General features: G+C 40.4%; 1 protein-coding gene and 2 long non-coding RNA genes across 3 annotated transcripts in view; 1 reads left to right on the forward strand and 2 right to left on the reverse strand.

Moving 5' to 3' along the window:
• The window catches only part of DCBLD2 (discoidin, CUB and LCCL domain containing 2), a 46,403-nt gene extending 36,179 nt beyond the window's left edge, over positions 1-10,224 (forward strand). Inside the window, exons 10-15 of the mRNA XM_031051252.2 lie at positions 868-1,015; positions 1,409-1,579; positions 3,025-3,118; positions 3,475-3,524; positions 5,162-5,299; positions 7,049-10,224. Of these exons, the coding sequence (XP_030907112.2) occupies positions 868-1,015; positions 1,409-1,579; positions 3,025-3,118; positions 3,475-3,524; positions 5,162-5,299; positions 7,049-7,494 (1,047 nt within the window). The 3' untranslated portion in view covers positions 7,495-10,224. The remainder of the gene's footprint in view (positions 1-867; positions 1,016-1,408; positions 1,580-3,024; positions 3,119-3,474; positions 3,525-5,161; positions 5,300-7,048) is intronic.
• On the reverse strand, positions 7,001-12,104 carry LOC115946910 (uncharacterized). The gene is made up of 2 exons (XR_004080920.2): positions 11,375-12,104; positions 7,001-7,103 (listed from the first exon to the last, which is right to left on the reverse strand). It is a non-coding gene; the product is annotated as an uncharacterized lncRNA (long non-coding RNA).
• Positions 12,105-12,180: 76 nt separating this feature from the next.
• LOC117438405 (uncharacterized) lies at positions 12,181-20,279 on the reverse strand. Its single transcript, XR_004550768.1, has 3 exons — positions 20,164-20,279; positions 18,455-18,534; positions 12,181-12,309 (listed from the first exon to the last, which is right to left on the reverse strand). It is a non-coding gene; the product is annotated as an uncharacterized lncRNA (long non-coding RNA).
• Between the last annotated feature and the right edge of the window lie 383 nt (positions 20,280-20,662).

Here is a 20,662-nt window from a genome sequence, read left to right on the forward strand (position 1 = left end):
GAGTAAAGAACTGCTTTACTGTTACTTTCTTGAAAATTGCCCGTATTTAGGGGAAAAGTGGCTCTAAATTGGAACCTGCTCTTCCATGGACACACAAACTGACTGCTTTGTATTCTTCATTTATTTCCAAAACAATCCCAATAGACTTGTCCCTGCGTTCAGTCTGCCTTCGTTCATTGCTAGTAAGTGTATTTAAGAACACTAAGCTTAAATTCAGAGTGGGACAAGTATCACTGAGAGCCATAGAACCATAGAATAGTTTGGGCTGGAAGGGACCTTAAAGATCATCTAGTTCCAATCCCCTTGCCATGAGCAGGGGCACCTTCCACTAGACCAGGCTGCTTAAAGTCCCATCCAGTCTGACCTTGAACACAATGTAAATTGTAAATCTGTGCTTATAAATCTGCACTGCAGTAGGCTGGGAAAGAATGGAGACTATATACCTTAAAGGCAAATATCTTGTGTTTGCCTACCTAGATTTTTAGTATCATGAATGAATCAGCAGTTAGTCTGATAATGTGGCATTAGTATGTATTGATACATACAAATGAAAATGCTGGTTACTAATTTCAGATGTAGAATCTCCAATACATTCAGACATTAAGTACTGCATTTAAATTACCAAATGATTTATTTTTCCATGCCTAACTAAACTGAGGTACGTGTCTTATTTGATCAGTTGGTACTTGAAAAAAATGCCTGTGGAAGGATAAACCAAAAGTCTTAGGTGTAAGCAGCAGTAATGGGGTGTGTGTGTTTTTTGAGAATGGAGACACATTGTGTTTGTGAGGGAGCCAAGGCATAAGCTATTGCAGTTGTGTAACATTGTTTGTCTCTTTTTCTTTTTTTTTTTCCTTTCTTTTCTAGGTATTTCAAGGGAACATTGAATTGTACCAGGAAGTTCGCAACAACTTCATTCCACCCATTATTGCACGCTTTTTTAGGATTAACCCCTTAAAATGGCACCAGAAAATTGCAATGAAAGTAGAACTGCTAGGATGTCAGTTTAGTATAGGTAAGGTGACTGAAAACCTTTCAACTGTGCAAGACAAGCAGTGAAATAATTTGGCAAATATAATATTGGGAGTATATCTTAATGAGGAAAATTACATCTTTGCTGCATAATTCTTTTGTAACTGACACCTCTGAATTCCTTCCAAAATTGTTACACTTAACCTGAAAAATAGTTCGTTCAGGTGTAAACTAGGTAATTTAGAAAACTGATGTTTCAAAAGACACCAGTCACTTGCTTTCCATGTCATTGATTGACATGGGGGATGGGGTTCCTCATTGTATAACATGAGCAAAAACCTTCAGAGCAAACTGTTGCAGCTGTTTTCTCCTGAAAAGGAAACATGGGAAACTAGCAATTCTAATGACTTTTTTATAAAACTCTTTTCTTCTAAAGGCCGTGCTCCTAAAATCACCCTGCCACCTCCACCTCAGAAAAAGAATGACAACAAAAACAGTGAGATTGGTGATGACATCATTAATTCAGTAAAGACTTCGTTGCAGACAGATAAAACAACTTTCACACCTGAAATAAAAAACACCACAGTGACTCCAAGTGTAACGAAAGGTATCCACAGTTCAGCAGTAAAAGTGTTTGGGAACTCCTTACAGTACCATTGCATATATTGTCCTTTCTGAATTTCAATTTTCTCAACACTTAATAGATGATAGCAAGTTGTCAGTCTTTTCTTTTTAATGTTTATCAGTTTTAAATACACCTGTGATAAAAAATGTACAGTTGCATACTGTATGCAGAAACAAAACTAATCTAAGTCATTGGCCTGGTTTCAGCTGGTATAGTTAATTTTCTTCCTAGTAGCTGGTATGGTGCTGTGCTTTGGATCTGAGAACAGTGTGGATAACACAACAATATTTCAGTTTTTGCTAAGTAGCACTTACCTTGATCAAGGACTTTTCAAGTCTCTTAATGCTCTGCCACTGAGGAGGAGCACAAGAAGCTGGGAGGGAGCAGAGCCAGGACAGCTCACCCAGACTAGCTAAGAACTGTTATATACCATAGACCATGATCAGTGTAGAAACTGTGGGGAGCTGACTGGTAGGTTCTGATTGCTGCTTATGGGCTGGGCATTGGTCAGCAGGTGATGAGCAATTACACTGAGCATCACTTGTGTTTCCTGGGTTTTATTTCTCTTTCTCCTTTTGTTGTTTCCCTTTACATTACAATTATTATAATAATAGTAGTAATTTAATTTATTAAGTTTTTCATATCTCAACCCATGGGTTTTAATTTCCACTGATTCTCTTCCCCATCCCACCAGGCACAGAGTGAGCAAGTAGCTGTGGGGAGCTAATTATAAGCTGGGATTAAACCATGACAGTCATATTAAATATATAAATTCTGTCTTTCAAAACTTGTTCAAACCAAGTTCAGCTTTTAATTGCTGAATAAATTTTGTCAGGAGAAGTGGTGACTTGGAGTTAATCAGTTGTAACTTTTTCATGACTTAATTTGTTAAATTCTTAGGACAAAACACTTTTGACATAGCTAATATTTTATGGAGCATGAAATTCAAAAAACACCATCTAGCAGCATCTTTTTTATTATCAAAGAAAACAGTCAGAAAAGGGAGCAAGATCACTGCAGATGCAGGCACTGGTGACATGTCCTTTAGATGGCAGGGGACAGGCAGACCCAGAATGGGCTGCTTCTGTTAAGGTACTGTAGTGTTTACTTCTTACAGGAGGTTCAAACTTCAGCAGTTGCTCTTGATTTTCCTTGTTAATAATAAAATATATTGTTCTAACACAAACGCCTCACTTATAGTAGAATGTGTTGATTTTGATGACAAACCTTGCAAAAACAGCTGTAGAAGAGCTAGATGCTAATGATGTTTACACTGGGAGCATGCAGCAGGGTAGTTTAGCTGGGCAAATCTGATGCAGTGGGTTTTGTACATGAAAACTATGTGCTTTATCCAAGTAATCTGCAAATTAAACACTGATCTATGAGAAGCTCTTCTGTCTGACACCACTTAATTTAATGGCTTTCAGATGTGGCATTGGCAGCAGTTCTGGTTCCAGTGCTGGTGATGGTCTTCACTACTCTGATTCTTATCTTAGTTTGTGCGTGGCATTGGAGAAACCGGTAAATGACAAGATTAATGAAAGTGCTTTAAATGAATGTTAGCTTGGTGCGGGGAATGCAGTGCTGCATGTATTGCTGTGGGAGCTACGTGGTCTGCCCTTGTGGAAGAGTTTGTTCAGAACTGTATTCTCTGTGACTTGCAAGGGCAGTGAAAATAGCTTTTTGTAACGTTCTCCTTGCAAGTGCTTTTACTGAAACTGGTTTCTCCAGTAGCAGCACTGGTGATAGCAAGACAGGTTACTGGTGCTTCTGTGTTAAATCGGAGGGCCAGCTACAGCCAAGGTGATAGTTGCTGAGTGTTAATGCACCTTCTGATAAATACATGAGCTAAAACACCTCCTTTTTCTTTTTCACAGCAAGAAAAAAACTGAGGGCACTTATGATCTACCTTACTGGGATCGGGCAGGTAACAAAATGGTTTTCTGAAATCCTTTAAATTTTTTGTTTGATACGTATTTCATATTGCAGCAACACGGACAATTTCCACTAGCAGAAGCTTCTCTAATGCTAACTGATGTAGGCCTGGTGAGCATTGAACTGCTATTCCGGACAAACTAAACTGTTTCAATTCTCTGAATTATTACTACTTTTCCCAGAAACAGAAAAAATGCCTCATCTCCTGCTTAGAGCTTACAGCTTCAGGTCTCCTTTAGGAAACAAACTACAGAACCTTTTAATTACACATGTGAGGGAAAAAGTAATTTATGAGAATGTCTTTCTAATCATGTATTTGGGACTTTTTTTGTCCTGGAAAAAAAACCTTTCATCCTAGTGTATAAGGTTTCTCAAGTTTTGTCTGTTTTCATTGCCCAGTGAAGCAAGTGGGGTTGTCTGCAACCCCTTCTATGCATATCTTCCATCCTACTGTCTTGTGCTACATTAACTTAAGAACAGACAATTCCACCAAGCAGCACTTAGCAAGTGTCCTGAAAATGCTTGTGCTACATACAGCTTGAAGGGCTGCTGCAGCACTTGGGGTTGTACTGTCTGTATGACCAGACTACACTTCCCTGTCCTCATGGTGAAAGTTTCCCCATGAGTGTGCTTGCTCACTGCAGTTTTAAGTAGGCCTTATGCTTTAAATGAGAAACTTTTTAATGACCTTATTTTTATTTATGACATGTCTGTTTCTGATAGGTCACAACACTGTTGTCTTAGAATAACAGACTTGAAGTATCTTGTATTAAAGTCACAATGATGGACATACCAGTTTTTTTTCCTATTTGCTTAAATTTAAATGTTCAGGATGGAGATCTGCTTAAAAGCAAATCTGGCAAAATCCACTATCACAATAATGTTGCTGAACTTCTCTGTGGAACCTCTGTCTGTCCCCTCCAGTCAAGTACCTCAAATTTTGTTTCAATCTCCCATTTCTTGGGTTTATACCTACAGGATAGTTTCTTACAGCTGGAATGAAACATGTTAATGCACAGCAAAACTAGAATGGCTCTGGCTGCTGGGGGGAGAGATGGGGGAACCTAACGCAACCACCACTCCCTCCCTTCTCTCAAGGAAACATTCATGACCACAGTCACACCTTTTTGTTTCCACTGAACTTAAAATCCTTTTTATTCAGCTTTTTGCAAATATTCGCTCATCAACTATTTTTGACAATGTCAGGTAGAAACAGGACATTAATAGCAAGAAGCCACATTAATTAAATATATTCTTGAGGTTATAACTGAGATTTATCAAAAATTTTATGTAAATATTTAATTTACAGATTGGAATAATGGCTGAATTTAGTATTTGCTGTGTTGTATTTTACGAGTTTATTAATGTGATGAGTAACTCCAGCACTACTGCTAATGGACTTTGGGGAGTAGGCTCACTAGACTGCAGCAATTCTACAGGCATTTGAAGGGGGAGCAGTCAAGCAGGCTGTTTGGGTGAGAGTAATGGTGTCACTTCAGAAAATGTTAAAATACCTTGTAACCTGGGGTTATGCAAATACTGGTAATTGCTGTAAAAATATTTTAGGAGCTTAAAATACAGTATATATGCAGGCCTGGGTGTTGTTTTTTTGTTTTAATCCCTGTGAAGGATGGTGGAAAGGAATGAAGCAGTTTCTCCCAGCCAAGTCAGCAGAACATGAAGAAACGCCTGTACGCTACAGCAGCAGTGAAATAAGTCACCTAAGACCAAGAGAAGTCCCAACAATGCTGCAAACAGAGTCTGCAGGTACATTTTACTTGGTTTGCAGGCAAGGAAACAAATAACTAACTAGACATGCTAAAAAATGTCAGAAACTGGCTACATTTAATTATTTCCCATTTGTTTGGGGAAACAGGAAAAATGAGTTGGTAAGCACACTTAAAATGCAGGCTTTCTCAAAGCTGTTCTCTGAGTATCAGAGTATCAAAAAAGAACAGATTAATTGACTTGAAGTGTTGTAAATAACACTTTCTCAAGTTAATGCAGTAATTTTACTTGTATTTTGTCTTAAGCCCCTGTCCTGGGTTCAGCAGTAGTCATTTTTTCTCCTTCTTGGTAGCTGGTGCAGTGCTGTGTTTTGACTTTTGGCCTGGGAACGGTGCTGATAGCACCTATGTTTTTAGTTACTGCTCAAATGTTTACTCTGGTCAAGAACTTTGTGAGTCTCATGCTCTGCCAGGGAGGAGGGGAGGCTGGGAGGAAGCAGAGACAGGACACCTGACCCAAGCTAGCCAAAGAGGTATTCCATACCACAGCATGTCATGCCTGAGGAGGTAACTGGGATTTCCCCAGAAGGGCTCTCTCTTTTCCGGATAGGGCTTGTTTCAGCAGGTTGTATTGTATTCTCTTCCCTTGTTATTTCCTCTATCATTGTTATTATTGGTGGTAGCAGTAGTGGTTTGTGTTACACCTTAATTACTGGACTGCTCTTATCTTAACCCATGGGAACTACATTCTTTCAATTCTCCTCCCCATCCCTCCAGGAGTGGGGGGGGGGGTTGGTGGTGGTGGGGGGGTGGTGGGTGGAAGAGACTGTGGTTGGGTTTTAAACTACAACAGCCCCATAAAAGGTTGAAGGATATTTTTCATGCACTGGAAACAATTTCACCTCATTATTTTTATGTACACATACAAATGTGGCACTTGGTTCCCTACACGGACTGTGCAGCTTATATAATTCTTTTGATCTAGAAAAGGAGGAGTTCCTGATAATGGCATGTGCCCTTCCCCTGGTGAACCAGTCATTAAGGGAAGACGACTGACACTGCCATTGGTTCTGTGCTTACATACTGATGGTGGCAGTGCGCAGGCATGCAGGAGTTACGGCTTCATGGCAGGGAGAATTACATACAATCATAGAATAGTCTGGGTTGGAAAGGACCTTAAGATCATCTAGTTTCAACCCCCCTGCCATGGGCAGGGACACCTCACACTAAACCATGTCACCCAGGGCTCTGTCCAACCTGGCCTTGAACACTGCCAGGGATGGAGCACTCACAGCTTCCTTGGGCAACCCATTCCAGTACCTCACCACCCTAACAGTAAAGAACTTCTTCCTTATATCCAATCTAAACTTCCCCTGTTTTAAGTTTGAACCTGTTACCCCTTGTCCTACCACTACAGTCCCAAATGAAGAGTCCATTTCTCTTTCTGCCTGATCTGTTTTCACCCAGCTAGCAGGTTTCTCACTTTTCTTCAAAAAACTGACTTTGTTTTGAAGCAGATTTACAGCATGGGAAATTGCACCTCACAAGGGAAGAAGTGTAAACCTAAGAAATTGGGATATTGCAGCTGTCCCCAGTGGCTTTATGTATTGGGTGAAATGATTCTTTTTTTCCAAAGCAGTTGCCACTGGCAGACAGACAGATCACTGACTGGATCTAAGATAACAATGTCTGTGATGCTACTGACTGATAGGTTGTATTTAATATCACTGCAAAAACATAATTCCTTTAAGTGTATTTTTATTTTGTTTTGCTGGGACTTGCAACACAGAGTATGCTCAGCCACTGGTAGGGGGACTTGTTGGCACGCTTCATCAGAGATCCACCTTTAAACCAGAGGAAGGAAAAGAAGCAAGTTACGCTGATTTGGACCCTTACAGTTCACCCATCCAAGAAGTTTATCATGCTTATGCTGAGCCACTACCTATCACTGGACCAGAATATGCAACTCCCATTATCATGGACATGTCCAGCCATCCCAACATACCTCTTGGCATTCCTTCCATTTCCACCTTCAAAACTGCAGGGAATCAAGCTCCTTCACTGGTTGGAACTTGCAATAAACTCTTATCTAGGACAGACAGCACATCCTCGGCACAGGTGCTGTATGATACACCCAAGGGGCAACCAGCGCCAGGTACCACTGATGAATTGGTGTATCAGGTACCACAGAGTGTGGCCCATGCCACTGGGAGTAAGGATGAACTCAGCTCATGAGTAAGGTAGAATGATGGCTTGTTTTTAAAAGCCAATTACATAAGGCTGACAGTTACATTTTTTAATGGCATTGTTTTGATTTTGTTAGTCTTAATACAATGCTGAACCAAAAGATGTGATATTCAAGGTCAGGAAAGCTGCTAAACCTGCCTTTCCTGTAGCTGTACATATAATTAACAGCTTGTCTCCTGTAAAACCATGGACAGTTTTATTACTACTGTACAATTGTCTGTCAGACATGAGAGAAGAACTCCTCAAGATTAGCTTCAGTAATTCATAGATGTGAATGATAAATTGGGAGAAACAGTTTAAAGTACAAAAGCCAGTAATTTCTTGCTAATGGTACTGTGGAGGGGTGGGGGAGTTGATGGGACCAAAACCCAAAGCTTCTGACTTTCTAAGAGCTGTATGTAAGCACTGTGGTGTCTAAAATTCATTTTACTTTATTTAATGCCTGCACAACTTTGGACTTCAAAAATTACTGTCAGGACTGATGGCAAAAAACCTGTTAATTCCATGGCATAACAGGGGTTTGATTCTGAATTAAGTTATTTCAGCTTTTGTTCACAGGATTAGGAATCATCAACCGTGTGTTCCTCAGAAGGTTCCCACCATTTTCATTCACCTTCCAGAACTAGAACCTGCTGCCTGTACAATCTGTTTTCTGCCTCATCTCCTTAAGCCCCTCAGTCTTGTTCCTTCCTAGGGAGCCAGGAGACACAAAACCATACAAGAAAACTGCATGGCAACTGCTTTTACATTTTTCTGTACTAAGTAAAGGCTATTCTGAATAGTGTCTGCCTCAAATTTAGGCTTTCCCAAGGGTCAGTGTGACAGAGGTGTTCGGGGTGACCAAATTTATAAAGGTTCCCTCTGTCCCCCAATCTGCCTGCACCAGAGTATCTGTTGCTGTGTGTTACGACGTGAGCTTATATACAAAGAAAGATATGTATATAGTTTTGTGAGTGCTTAAGGAAGCACACAAATATTCTAATGGTGCACAGTTTGTGTTGTCATACACACATTTAGCACATATGGTATGTTTTAGCACAACTGAAAAACTTTAGCCTTAGGGCTTGTCTTATGATTATTCTTATTAGAAGTATAAAAGACTCCAAAACCTCCACAAGAGAACCAGTGCTGTTCCAAAGAATGTCTGTCCATTTCAAAAGCATTACATGGAATTTGTGTCCTTTGAATATTCTCTGCTATGAAAACTTTGGGGTCAGTCTTCTATTTGGGATAACTAGTTTTAGCTGGATAATCATGAAAACAATTTGAATGTCATATTTGCCATTTTTTTGTCTTGTTAGAAACAAAGCACAGCTTTTGAACCTAAGTAGTAGAAAAAAAACCCACTATAAAAATGCTTTATTTTTATTGTAACAGCACAGCTGGGAGGATGCTGAATTAATTTGTCCATGCAAACCCCCCCTACCTACACATCAGCCCAGTTTTATGGACTTCAGTGATTACTCTTTGTTTCTGTACAGTAATTGCCAAGTCAGCCTTACTTAACACCCTGAATCCTTAAATCAGGTGGAGAAGAATCAGATCAAAACTTGGCTACTGTTCAAGAAGGCTGCCACCATTGTCTTACACCAGTACGGTATCCTGCCTTATCCCTTAAAGATTTGGTTGCATAGGAGCTATATGCAAACTCAGTAATACAAAATTACTTGTGGCCTGTTATTAACAGCTAGAATGTGTTACTACATACTCTGCGCTGCCTTAAAGCCTAATTCTACAATTCATTGATGATTCTCATTCATTGAGAATTATTTTCTGTTTGTTTGTTTAGAATTGGGTGTCTTAAGCCTAAATATGAATGTAAGTAAGGGTGGTATATAGGACCGACCCATTCATGAAAAAGCAATTCCTTCCTAGGAATTTGTGTTTTGATAATAGCACAATTTTTTCTGCTTGATAGTGCTAGTCTGCAATCTGTCGTCTTGCCTAAACAGGTAAGTAAGTAAGTGTTCTTGTCCATCAGCAACAACTATGACTTTGAAATTATCTGAGCTGATTTTATTTGAAAGCTGTGACATACTTATTCAAGTTAAGAAAGCACTGCATTTTCAAACTGTACCAGGCTTAGGAATGTTAATCTACCATAAAAATAAATAATGCTCTTGGATTTAGTATCTGTAGGCCAGGTACAGTAGAACTGTGGATATACTGTAGGCTAAGATGGTGTCAGAATTAAACAGTTACTCTACAGGGGTTTATTTTATGAACAACCATAGTGCAGTTTCATTACCTGGGCAGCATGAGCTGTTAACAGGAATGGGTGTTCTTAAGAATTTAAGTCCCTGTTTTGAAAGAAATTGGTCCCAAGCTTTGCTCCCTGCTGTCAACTTTGAAAATGTTACCTGCTAGGGTTAACCAAGTTTGAATGTGTAATGGTTGGGTTTAAAATGTATGCCACAAACTGTAAATACTGGTTCCCAAATCTAAGTTGTATGACACATTTCAGATTAGAATTCTCCTGTGTACAATACAAACAGAGGTGCATTTAATGGGTCTCTTTTTTACATGTGAAGACATGTGGATATCAAATGTACGTCAATCTTGTTTGGCTTGAGTATCCTCCCAGAATGTATGTTCTTACCTCAGCATGTATTGTAGTTGCTCAGTATTTGTATATGTTGCTAGAACTTAGACTGTATAAATAGTGATGGGGTTTTATATGTATGTTTAAAAGTATTTTAAATAAATTGTACATACGTATTACTTGGTATGTTTGCATTTAACACCTGCCCTATATCTAAATCATTTGTTTTTTGGAAAATGCAAGGGTAATTTATGAGTTGCCATATTACAACAGGGTTTATGCCCTGACCTTATACCATTTCCTGGTAGCCATCCACAGAGGACATGCTGGTCCCTGCTTCATCTCCCTGAGGGTAAAAAGCAATAGACTGACACTTGTCAGAGCCCTCCTGCAGGCTGGAGTCTGCTTCAGGGGCAATCGGTATTGACAGGAGAGAGCTTCCCTGGCATTGCTGGCTGCAAGCAGAATGTCAGGTCTGGACTGCTGTGTGACAAGAGGCTCAGGCACAGCACCAGGCAGCTGCCCTCCTGTCAACGTAATGAGAAAGTTGGACTCCTGTCCAGCATAACCCATTGCTTACATGCAGAGACTTCCCTACCCCCCAGTCAGCACAGCACTGGTAGAGGGCTACTTCCCAGTTACTAAAAAGAAGCTGCTTTTGCTTGCAAAGCTTTCCCCTGTTTGATCTTAATTCTAGTACTGCTAAAAGGCTTAGTCCTCTGCTTGTCAAACAAATGTAACATTACAAGCAGACATGTCCAGAAAATGTGTGCCAGTGTGCCTGCAAGCATCCCTGCTTTAGCTGACCAGTGCTCCAGATGGACCGTTGTCAAGTGGGACAGCCAGCTCTGTAATACAGAGCACTTGCTGTTTCCTGATCTGTCTCTGCATCTTGCTAAACATATATTGTGAGTGAAATGCAACTTAGCTGAAATAGTGCTGCTTGGGGTGGCCACCTTTGTGTTCTCCACGTCATAGGTGAGGGAGGGGAGTTAAAAACCAACTGAAGCAAAACTATCTAGATTTATGAAAATCATTCAAAAGCAGGAACCACCCTTCTTTTACACACTTTAGTGTGCACAAAAGTCTCTTGACATACTATTTTTTACTACTTTCCCACAGATTCTGTACAAAAGTGAAAGACCATGAGAAATGCTTAAATTAAAAGGAGTATTCTGTTCACTCCACAAATACCACATTATTTCTACAAAGAAAAGTTCCTGAAAAATTTTTTGTGTTAATAAATGAAATTTGTCCTTCACCCACAAAAGTACATGTTCAGCATTTGTACTGTTTGTGTTCTGTTCTGATGAAAACATAACATACCTGCTGTAAACTCTCTTCTCCAGTACTGGGCGATCACAGCTGTCTCATTGCAAGCTTGAAGAAACTCCTGCTGTACTAAGACACATCAGATGTCTCTGTGCATTAAGACTTCAAAGAAATGAATACTTAGAATGGGTGATGCTGACCTGTGAGGACAGTAGCACTAGGAAATTTTACTGTATACAATAGTCCAGTGAAAGTCAGCTTTGGAAATTCTCTGTGCAAACTTTTCCTTAGGTAAGTCTTGAAACAATTATGGATAGTGTAATCAAATATACCATGGTTCAACTTTGAGAGATGCACAACAACCACTTTCATGAAACCAAATCATCCGTAATCAAATTCTGATTTTAAAATGACATACAAAGCTTGAAGCTGGTGTCAGTTTTCAGCACAGCCAGAAGTTTATACCAAAAACTGTCTGTTGTCATGTAAACTGAAAAGAAACACTATTGTTTTGCATATGACACTGGAAGAAAGATTCCTACTTACATTCACATTTAAATGACAGAAGATTAGAATGGCTTTTAAGTGTGGCATCTGCATGCTGTACATACCTAGAGTAACTACACAAATGGCTGGATGGTCAAAGTACAGTAGAATCACAGTCCACCTTAACAGTGTTGTGATTCTTTTGGCTTTTTTACCTTTGTAAGTAGCTTTAAGCAAGACAAAATCCCAAAAAGTCAGGATGCAATTGAAGGGGAAAGTGGAAGTCCACATGTCAGATTTCACACTAATACAATGCCACAATATGCAAAAATTATTTATAGACTATTATAGAATCTTACATTATTTTTGCAGTTCACTTGCCTTGTTCCTGGACATGCTGCAGCTTCACACGATTTTGGCACTGACAGTCAGAGTGCCAGAGCCAGAATCCATTTTGTTCAGGAAGGCTCCTTCATATGAACTATTCTAGTACTTTAGTCTTTCTGAAACAAAGGAAAAAAAAATTAAAAAATTGGATTTTACTAGTGAAACAGAATCCATGCTTTATGTATCAAACACCTGATACACATCTAAACCAGCTGATACAAAGGCATGACAGCTAACTAAAATACTCCCTTTCAGTCACAGAAGTAGGTCTAGCTCAGGCCATTCTGTAGGTTTACTTTATAACCTCTCAAAAGTAGATTCAAAAATATGGTCTGTATTGCTGTGCCTTCAGGAACTGCATGAAGATGATCTTTTGTCTATCAAAAAAAAACCCAAAGGCAGCCTTGTAACTGAAAACAATGCTTTGTCACTTTACCCACCTCTGAGGTAGACCATACCGCTTACTTACTTTTATGTTTAAATGCTGTAATTATTATAAGGAGAAATTGTCCAAAAGTAGGATCTGTAATGAATTAAGCTAATGCTCTTGCAAGGAAGAATGGTCAGACTCCTGTTTTAATATCTCACCTGGAAAGCAGGATGCCCAGCAGCACAACTACCTACTACTGCTGTGGCTTACTGGTACTTCCACAGTTAGTAGTGACCCATTCTCTGTGTCTGGAAATTGTCAGAATCCTGTTGTAGCATCTCCTGGCACAGGGAACACAAAATGGGCTGTGCTACACTCCCTGATCACCTTCCAGCACTGAAACAGGCATTTGGCACCACCACACACTCAGGGAATCGTGCAAAAGGTTTCATTTGCTACCACAAAAAGCTTCAGCAGTGTAAAACCCACTACCAGTAATCAGTGGAAGCACCAGTGATTACTTCATTTCACATCAAGGAAAAAAACTTTCAGCATTAATCTTACACTGCCTCTTGCACACTGGGAATTACTTTCTTATGATTGCTGTAAGTTCTTGCATTTGTTTTCCTGTTGTACCAGTAGAAGCACCACGGCTGCTGCACAGAATATTGTAACACAGGTGTTAGTTCCCCCTGTAGCGGAGAAACTGCCTGTGGACAGAGCTTTTGTGTGGAAAAACTGTTAACTGATGGAAGTATTTTGCTGTGAAAGGACATTAGCTCTTAACATGTAAGATACCAAGATCTAATACATACAAAATATTCCCCAGGTACAAACACTTCAAAGAATGAAAACTAGAGCATGTGGAGAATTAGAGCTATTCTTTCCTAAAAAATAGCTGAGGCTTTTGTTTTCTCAGAAATCCCTGACTGCTGAGAAAGCAAACTGGACACCCAAGCTGTTTCTCAGCATGAGCAGTCATGAGTCCACCTTATTTTACTTATATGGTCCATATACTCACGTATATCATGTTTCTCATGAATCTGCTCAGGAGAGGAACAACAGTTCAGTGGAACAACTGTCACAGTGCACAGGTCGACATTAATAGCTGTGAAAAGCTGGTCATGGTCCCTGGCCTGTCAATGACCAGAAGATTTTGCAGGCCTGTTTTCAGTGGAGGTTTGCAAGATGGAATTGTTTAAAGGGTAAACCTCATTTAAATAGTTAAATGACATTCCTTAGTTGCCAAAGTCATGTAAAGCTATCTGGTTTGCATTTCATGAACTAAAGAGACAAGAGTTTTTGATGGCAATTATTAGGAAGAAATAAGGAATAGCTACAAAAAAAAAAAACCAGAGCAGAGGGAATTTCAAATAATGAGGACCTGTAACACAGCAGGTTTTGTAGTTCAAGAAGATCAAAAGGCAGACAAGTTTCACACATACCTCTAAGAGGCAATAAAGTAATTAAGAGCCTGATGTAAATAAACCCAAAAGGGCAGTAATATTTTATACTCCCTCATCCCTCAGCAAAAACTGAACCTTACTTTTAACAGTCATCTCTGCCCATAATGAACTCAATGTAATGGAAAGATGAAAATTGGATAAACCACTGAAAAACTCCTCAGTACAAGTAAAAGACCTTAAAACTGGTGTAGACCTTCATACAAGACACACTATAAAGAAACTGATCAGCAGAAATACAAACAAAAGCCTTTTACAATTATCTATGATTATCTGCATTTTGATTTCTACCACTCAAGCTAAGAAAGGGTGCTATAGAGACAACAGGCTCCATGCAGAGGAGCAGACAGGTATCACCACAGCACAGGAATGGCAAAGAGACTCTTCCTACAGGCTAGGGGGTGTGAAACCCAGGCAGCACTGAAACCAAGCCTAATAACTAAACTGAAGCCTGACACACCACAAGAACACACAGGATTTATCAAGTCTACTTGTTTTGTCTGAACTTTGATTCCCTCCTCTTTAAGTTACTCTATTTATTTATTTTTAATTGAAAAGCCTTTCTGCTCTTTAGGGAGCTCACTGTAAGTAGAGGTCCAGGGAAACCTATAACAAAGCTCCACCCCAGAGTGGATCCTATCATAAAGCTATAGAATTTCCATGGGAATTGAAACAGGAACTTATACTGTCCCTGCAGTCCAGCAGATAACAGTGCTAGACAAACAGGAGTACATATAGATGTGAAAGTAGTACCTGTCTTAACTGGTATTTGATGTATTGCTCAATCTCATAACACAGAAATGAAAATGTCTGATTCAAAGGAATCTTGCTGAGAGTCAGGATTTGCTTTGGGTTTTTTTTTTTCTTCAAGTTTTAATATGTCTATTTTGGAACAAAAACCAAAATGGGCAAAGAAAATTAAATTCCAAAGGAAGTCCCTAAGCCACCTATACTAAAAGGTAATATACTCCAGTGTCTCCTTCTGCCCAAGAAGATTGATCCACTGAGAGCAAAAACCTGCATATTTCAGTAAACCTCAAATAAATTTTCATAACTCGAGGAGATTTCCCAGCCACAGTTTAATGCAACAGAAAAGCATTGTACTGGTCCAAAAACTCCTTAATGTAAAAAGGCAGCCAGAACAGGGTTTGTAGTTCTCAACTCATGTAAGAGCATTTTAGCTACAATTCTGGAAATTCATCTTCCTTCAGACAAGTAAGCAAAAAGACCTCATGTTACTGTCCTCAAAAAGTTTCTCAACATCCTGTCTTAAGTCATACCTGGCACCATACACACCACAAAAATAAGTGTGCACCATACGCTTAAAATATACCATATTTGATCATACTGGATTAAACTCACTGTCTTAAATTATTCAAGACACAAAAATATTTCAGAGATTCAAACACTATTAATAGTTCTTTAGTCACTAGTGAAGAGCAGCTTTCCAAATACCTGGAGAGTCTGTCAATATAACACACAAAAAGCAAGGTCCCCACTCCCCTCCTCCTGCACCCCTGGAGTTTCTGAGGCTTCAAATAAGTGACATTTTCAATGAAGACATCCTCTCTCCCCACAGCACCTAGATCCCCAACATAATGTTACATCCCAGTTTTGCAACTAGGTTAATGCCAGACAACATCCATATTAATTTTGGTGGGGCAAGGTCCAGCACACTGCTGGAGTAATTATGTCTCGGAATCTGACCAAACAATGCACGGGCAGGGGCTGAACTTAACGGCAGGCTCTGTTGTAACATCCACAAGGGATTTTGTGTGTCGTTTTGTTCTTTCTGGTTTTTTTAACCCTGCTTGCTAGATCCTGGTTGGTTATTATCATCACTCCTTCTTCTGTATCTATCTCACCATCAATCCTTCCATTACTAGCCTGGACAGCCAGCCACATAATGTATTATTTTACATTCCTAGAGGTATTTATAAGCATGTATTACATAGCTGTTATAAACAGTGAGGCACTTGGTTAACACCAAACACTTAAATGACTCCTTCAGCACCATGGACTTCCAAAATTTTCAGATCTGTCTTCCAACCCAGTTTTTTGGTAAGCACAGCAAACCACAATGCAGTGTCTTTTTGACAATTATCTTCATTTCCCAAAATTAAATAGGATCAAAATCCAATATATTGATGTAAAGGAAAAAACCCCAACATCTTAACAAAACTCCATTTCCTAACAGCAGATTATAGAATCATAGAATAGCTAGGGTTGGAAAGGACCTTAAGATCATCTAGTTCCAACCTCCCTGCCATGGGCAGGGACACCTCACACTAAACCATATCACCCAAGGCTTCATCCAACCTGGTCTTGAACACTGCCAGGGATGGAGCATTCACAGTCTCCCTGAGCAACCCATTCCAGTGCCTCACCACCCTTACAGTAAAGAATTTCTTCCTTATATCCAATCTAAACCTCTGCTGTTTAAGTTTGAACCTGTTACCCCTTGTCCTGTCACTACACTCCCTAATGAAGAGTCCCTCCCCAGCGTCCCTGTAGGCCCCCTTCAGATACTGGAAGGCTGCTATGAGGTCTCCACGCAGCCTTTTCTTCTCCAGGCTGAACAGCCCCAACTTTCTCAGCCTGTCTTCATATGGGAGGTGCTCCAGTCCCCTGATCATCCTCGTGGCCCTCCTCTGGACTTGTTCCAACAGTTCCATGTCCTTTTTATGTTGAGGATACTAGAACTGCACACAATACTCCAAGTGGGGTCTCACGGGAGCAGAGTAGAGGGGCAGGATCACCTCCTTCGACCTTCTGACTGTCCCACACGACATCCTTGTCTCTAAATTGGAGAGACATCAATTTGATAGGTGGACCACCCAGTGGATAAAGAACTGGCTGGATGGTCGCACTCAGTGAGTTGTGGTCAACGGTTCAATGTCCGGCTGGAGACCAGTAACGAGTGGTGTCCCTCAGGAATAGGTGTTGGGACCAGTCTTGTTTAACATCTTCATCAGTGACATGGACAGCGGGATTGAGTGTGCCCTCAGCAAGTTTGCTGATGACACCAAGCTGTGTGGTTCAGTTGATACGCTGGAGGGAAGGAATGCCATCCGGAGAGACCTTGACATGCTTGTGAGGTGGGCTGATGCCAACCTCATGAAGTTTAACCATGTCAAGTGCAAGGTCCTACACCTGGGTTGGAGCAATCCCAGGCACAGCCCTGCGGAGAAGGACTTGGGGGTGTTGGTCGATGAGAAAATGAACATGAGCCAGCAGTGTGCGCATCAATTATGTTTTCATGGCAAAAATAATTTATGCTTCTATGCATATTTTATAGCATCTTTCAACACAGTAGGGGAAGATGAAACCATGTACACAAAGTACTGGTCTTTTACATACAGCAAACAAAAAAAAATGTTGATTATTAAACCAAACTTTTCTTATAAAACTAGACCACTGGCAGTACTTTCACTCCAAACAGTGGCAAATACTAAATTTGTCAGTATCAAAACTGATACCATCACTCATTCCTTTAACATTTTTTGCATCTGTATCAGATTTTAAACTCATAATGAAACAAACAGCCACAGGATATCCAGTGCTAATAAAGACGCTGCAAAAATGAGTTCCCACTGAGTTGACTTCAAAGACCAACTTGAAATGCAACTATATTATTATTTTCAAAACCTATACATACTTCCAGATCTTTTTATAAGGCATGTGTATGCTTTCGTTAGCATTAAATAATTCCAGTAATATTTTTTTTTATAAGTCATGATACCAGCCCTTTAATAAATTTTAAAAAATACCCTCCCATACTCTCACAGCTGTAGATGATGCCATCAACTTTTCGTTTTCTGGAATGCCAGCAGACTTGGGACACCAAGAGACTCTAACATATATTAGTATAGCGAATCATTTATTGGTATAGCTTATCTTTTCCTTTAACACCCATCTGTGCATTTGAGACACTTAATTTTCTGTCAGTCTCCACCACCAATGACTTCTCTGATTTACCAGTCTGCAGGATCAGTGCCTAACAGTCCAAATGACTGGGTCCAGCTCTGTACCAGTTGAATCATCCTCCTCCTTCACAAATTAATTTGAGAACTATTTTGTCAGTTTATGAAGAGTGCTTTTGTCAGTTTAAAAGGAGGAGGGTATGAGGAAGCTGCTTTCCTGTGAGAACAACACTATTATACTTTAAGGTGGGTGTTTTTAGGAAAAATTATCTAGTTATGAAATGTCAGATTTCAGGATCTTGGATGCAGGACTTCTTAGAGCCAGCAGCCCAACACATAAGAGTTCTGAAGCACTGTACAGACAGTTTTGCACAATTTCAACAAATTTTTTTCCTCTTTCATTTTTCATTGTAAGATATATTTGACAAATTCTCTATGTTCAGGTTCTGCAGTTCAAACACTAATATTTTCAGATCTTCATTCCTATAGTTAAAAAAATTCTTACCTGGCATTCCTCTTTGCTTGACTTCAGATGATGAGTACAGCCCCATATGATGTGCATGTCTTCTAATGAAGAATCTTCATCTAGAACCAAACAGAAATTTAACATTAAAAAAAAAGTTAATTCTCTTTACCTGATCATTTACCTACAAACACATGCACAAAGAATGTGTTTACAGTACTTGTTCATACAGTTACATGTAGCTACATGCAGTTCTGTATCAAGATGGTATTACGAAGTTTTGCGTAACAAAACCAAGCCATGTATCTCTTACGACTTGGTGAAAAACAGCACATGAAACAGCATTTTCTTTCTGTATAAACTCATTATATAAAAACACCACTGTTTTAATTGGGTTTTCTCTGGTACACCTGCAACCAGTTTTGCCATGAAATGAAGTTCATTTCTTCATAGCATTGACAACTCCATGGAAATCAAAGAAGTGGATTCTATTACCAGCTACTTTGTGGCTAATTAGCACAGTAAGACCTTGATTGTACAGTCTAAATACTTAAGAAAAACCCCTACTGAGTCATGTTAAACTGCCTGAATTCTGAGGTTATTTCAGCTTTAGACAATAAAATTTTTGCTTATATGTCAAGTGAGGTAGTATTCAGCCCAGAATTTATTCCAAAAAGCATTTTATACTTATATTAAGTATTATTGCAAAGCATTACTGTGCATCTTTTTAATAACATAACTATTTTCAGATGAAGCCTGTATCCAAAAGGCCTCATAAAAATGTGAACCATGGAATTCCTGTCTTTTTTACTGGAGAAGGGAAGTGCTAATGCCTGGTAAATGCCAGGATCAATCCAGTATTTTCCTCTCAGACACTTTATGAATCAGTGACGATCTCACATTACATGTGAACTGGAGAGAAGCTTATGTTTTTTAGGCTAGCAAAATGAAATTATTTCCATAATTCAGTTCTACAAAAGACTATATTGTATTCAAATGTGCCTCTTCCATAAAAAGGCATCCAATACAGCTGAAACGGATGCAGACATGTTGACAGTGATTTAAATCTCAACCTCGAAAAGTTCAGACAGGGTGCATCAACTAGGATGCATTTGTCACATCTTATCACCTTGTGTTAGCCTTTTTTTTTATTATTTTTTTTTTACTGTTTCCTAGTTCATGGGTGGCACTGGAAGAGAGTACAGTATTAGATGGACCCATTCAAGGCTAGGTCCCTATGCATTAATAATTTTGCCCAGTGTCACCTGTGATTTGGGACTCTGGTCTTGATTTTGCAGTGGCTGTGTGCACACAGAAGGTCCAAAACCACCTTGTTTTCTGACCATACTAACAAATGCAAAAAGAAATAAAAAGAAACTGTTTACTCTGAAGCACTGAAACAGGTTTCATGCAACACTAGGGACGCTTCTTAGGCTACGACTACCAGATTCCTGTGCGGGAGACCTGCGAGCCCTGTACTTAAGTGCAGAATACTCAGCATCTTATAAGCGCTCTACAGCAGGTTCAGCCCACACTCAACTGCCAATCGCGCAGGCAAAGCTAACATGCAGAAAGCACCACCAAAAGCACCAGCTTCAAAGCGCGCTTTCTGCATCCAGTGTGAGGCGGCAGCACTTTCACAAATATACGCCCCTAGAAAGCCCACGGGGAGCATGTTAAGGCCCCGGGGGGCAGCAGCTGCGAGCACCAGCCGGCCCCCGCCCGGCTGCACACACAGCTCATCCCTTCACCTGGTGATGGCGGCCGGCGGCACTGCCGCCTCGCCTCAGCCCAGCCCGGCCCGGCCCGTCGGAGCGGAAGGGGCCCCCGCAGCTCCGCACCATTACCGCTCCCTACGACGATCACGCACTCCACCACCCACCCCACCTGTCCGAGCTACGCTACCCCAGAGCCGTTGCCATGGGGGGCAAGTCCCACCCTCCCTCACGTCTTCAGGGTGCCATTGGCTGCAAAGAGCAACGCGCCTTCCGCCCGCTGCTCACCGATTGGCTCAGGTCCCCGCCGATCAGCACAAAAGCCAGGCTCCTTTCCACAGGGCCGCGGCTGTGCCCCGCAGCTGGGCGGGTAGCGCATAGCCCATTAACCAAAATTGACACGCTAGGCAAACCGGCGAGAAGCAGGAGGGTGGCAGTAGACCTGACTGCTATAAATGTGGCCGGGTTGTGCCAGAGGCACTGGCAATAGACAATCTGCAACTCAGCACTAACAGGCGGCAACTACAGGACACCC

The sequence above is a fragment of the Melopsittacus undulatus genome, chromosome 2 (assembly GCF_012275295.1).
Source record: "Melopsittacus undulatus isolate bMelUnd1 chromosome 2, bMelUnd1.mat.Z, whole genome shotgun sequence".
Classification (NCBI taxonomy): domain Eukaryota; kingdom Metazoa; phylum Chordata; class Aves; order Psittaciformes; family Psittaculidae; genus Melopsittacus; species Melopsittacus undulatus.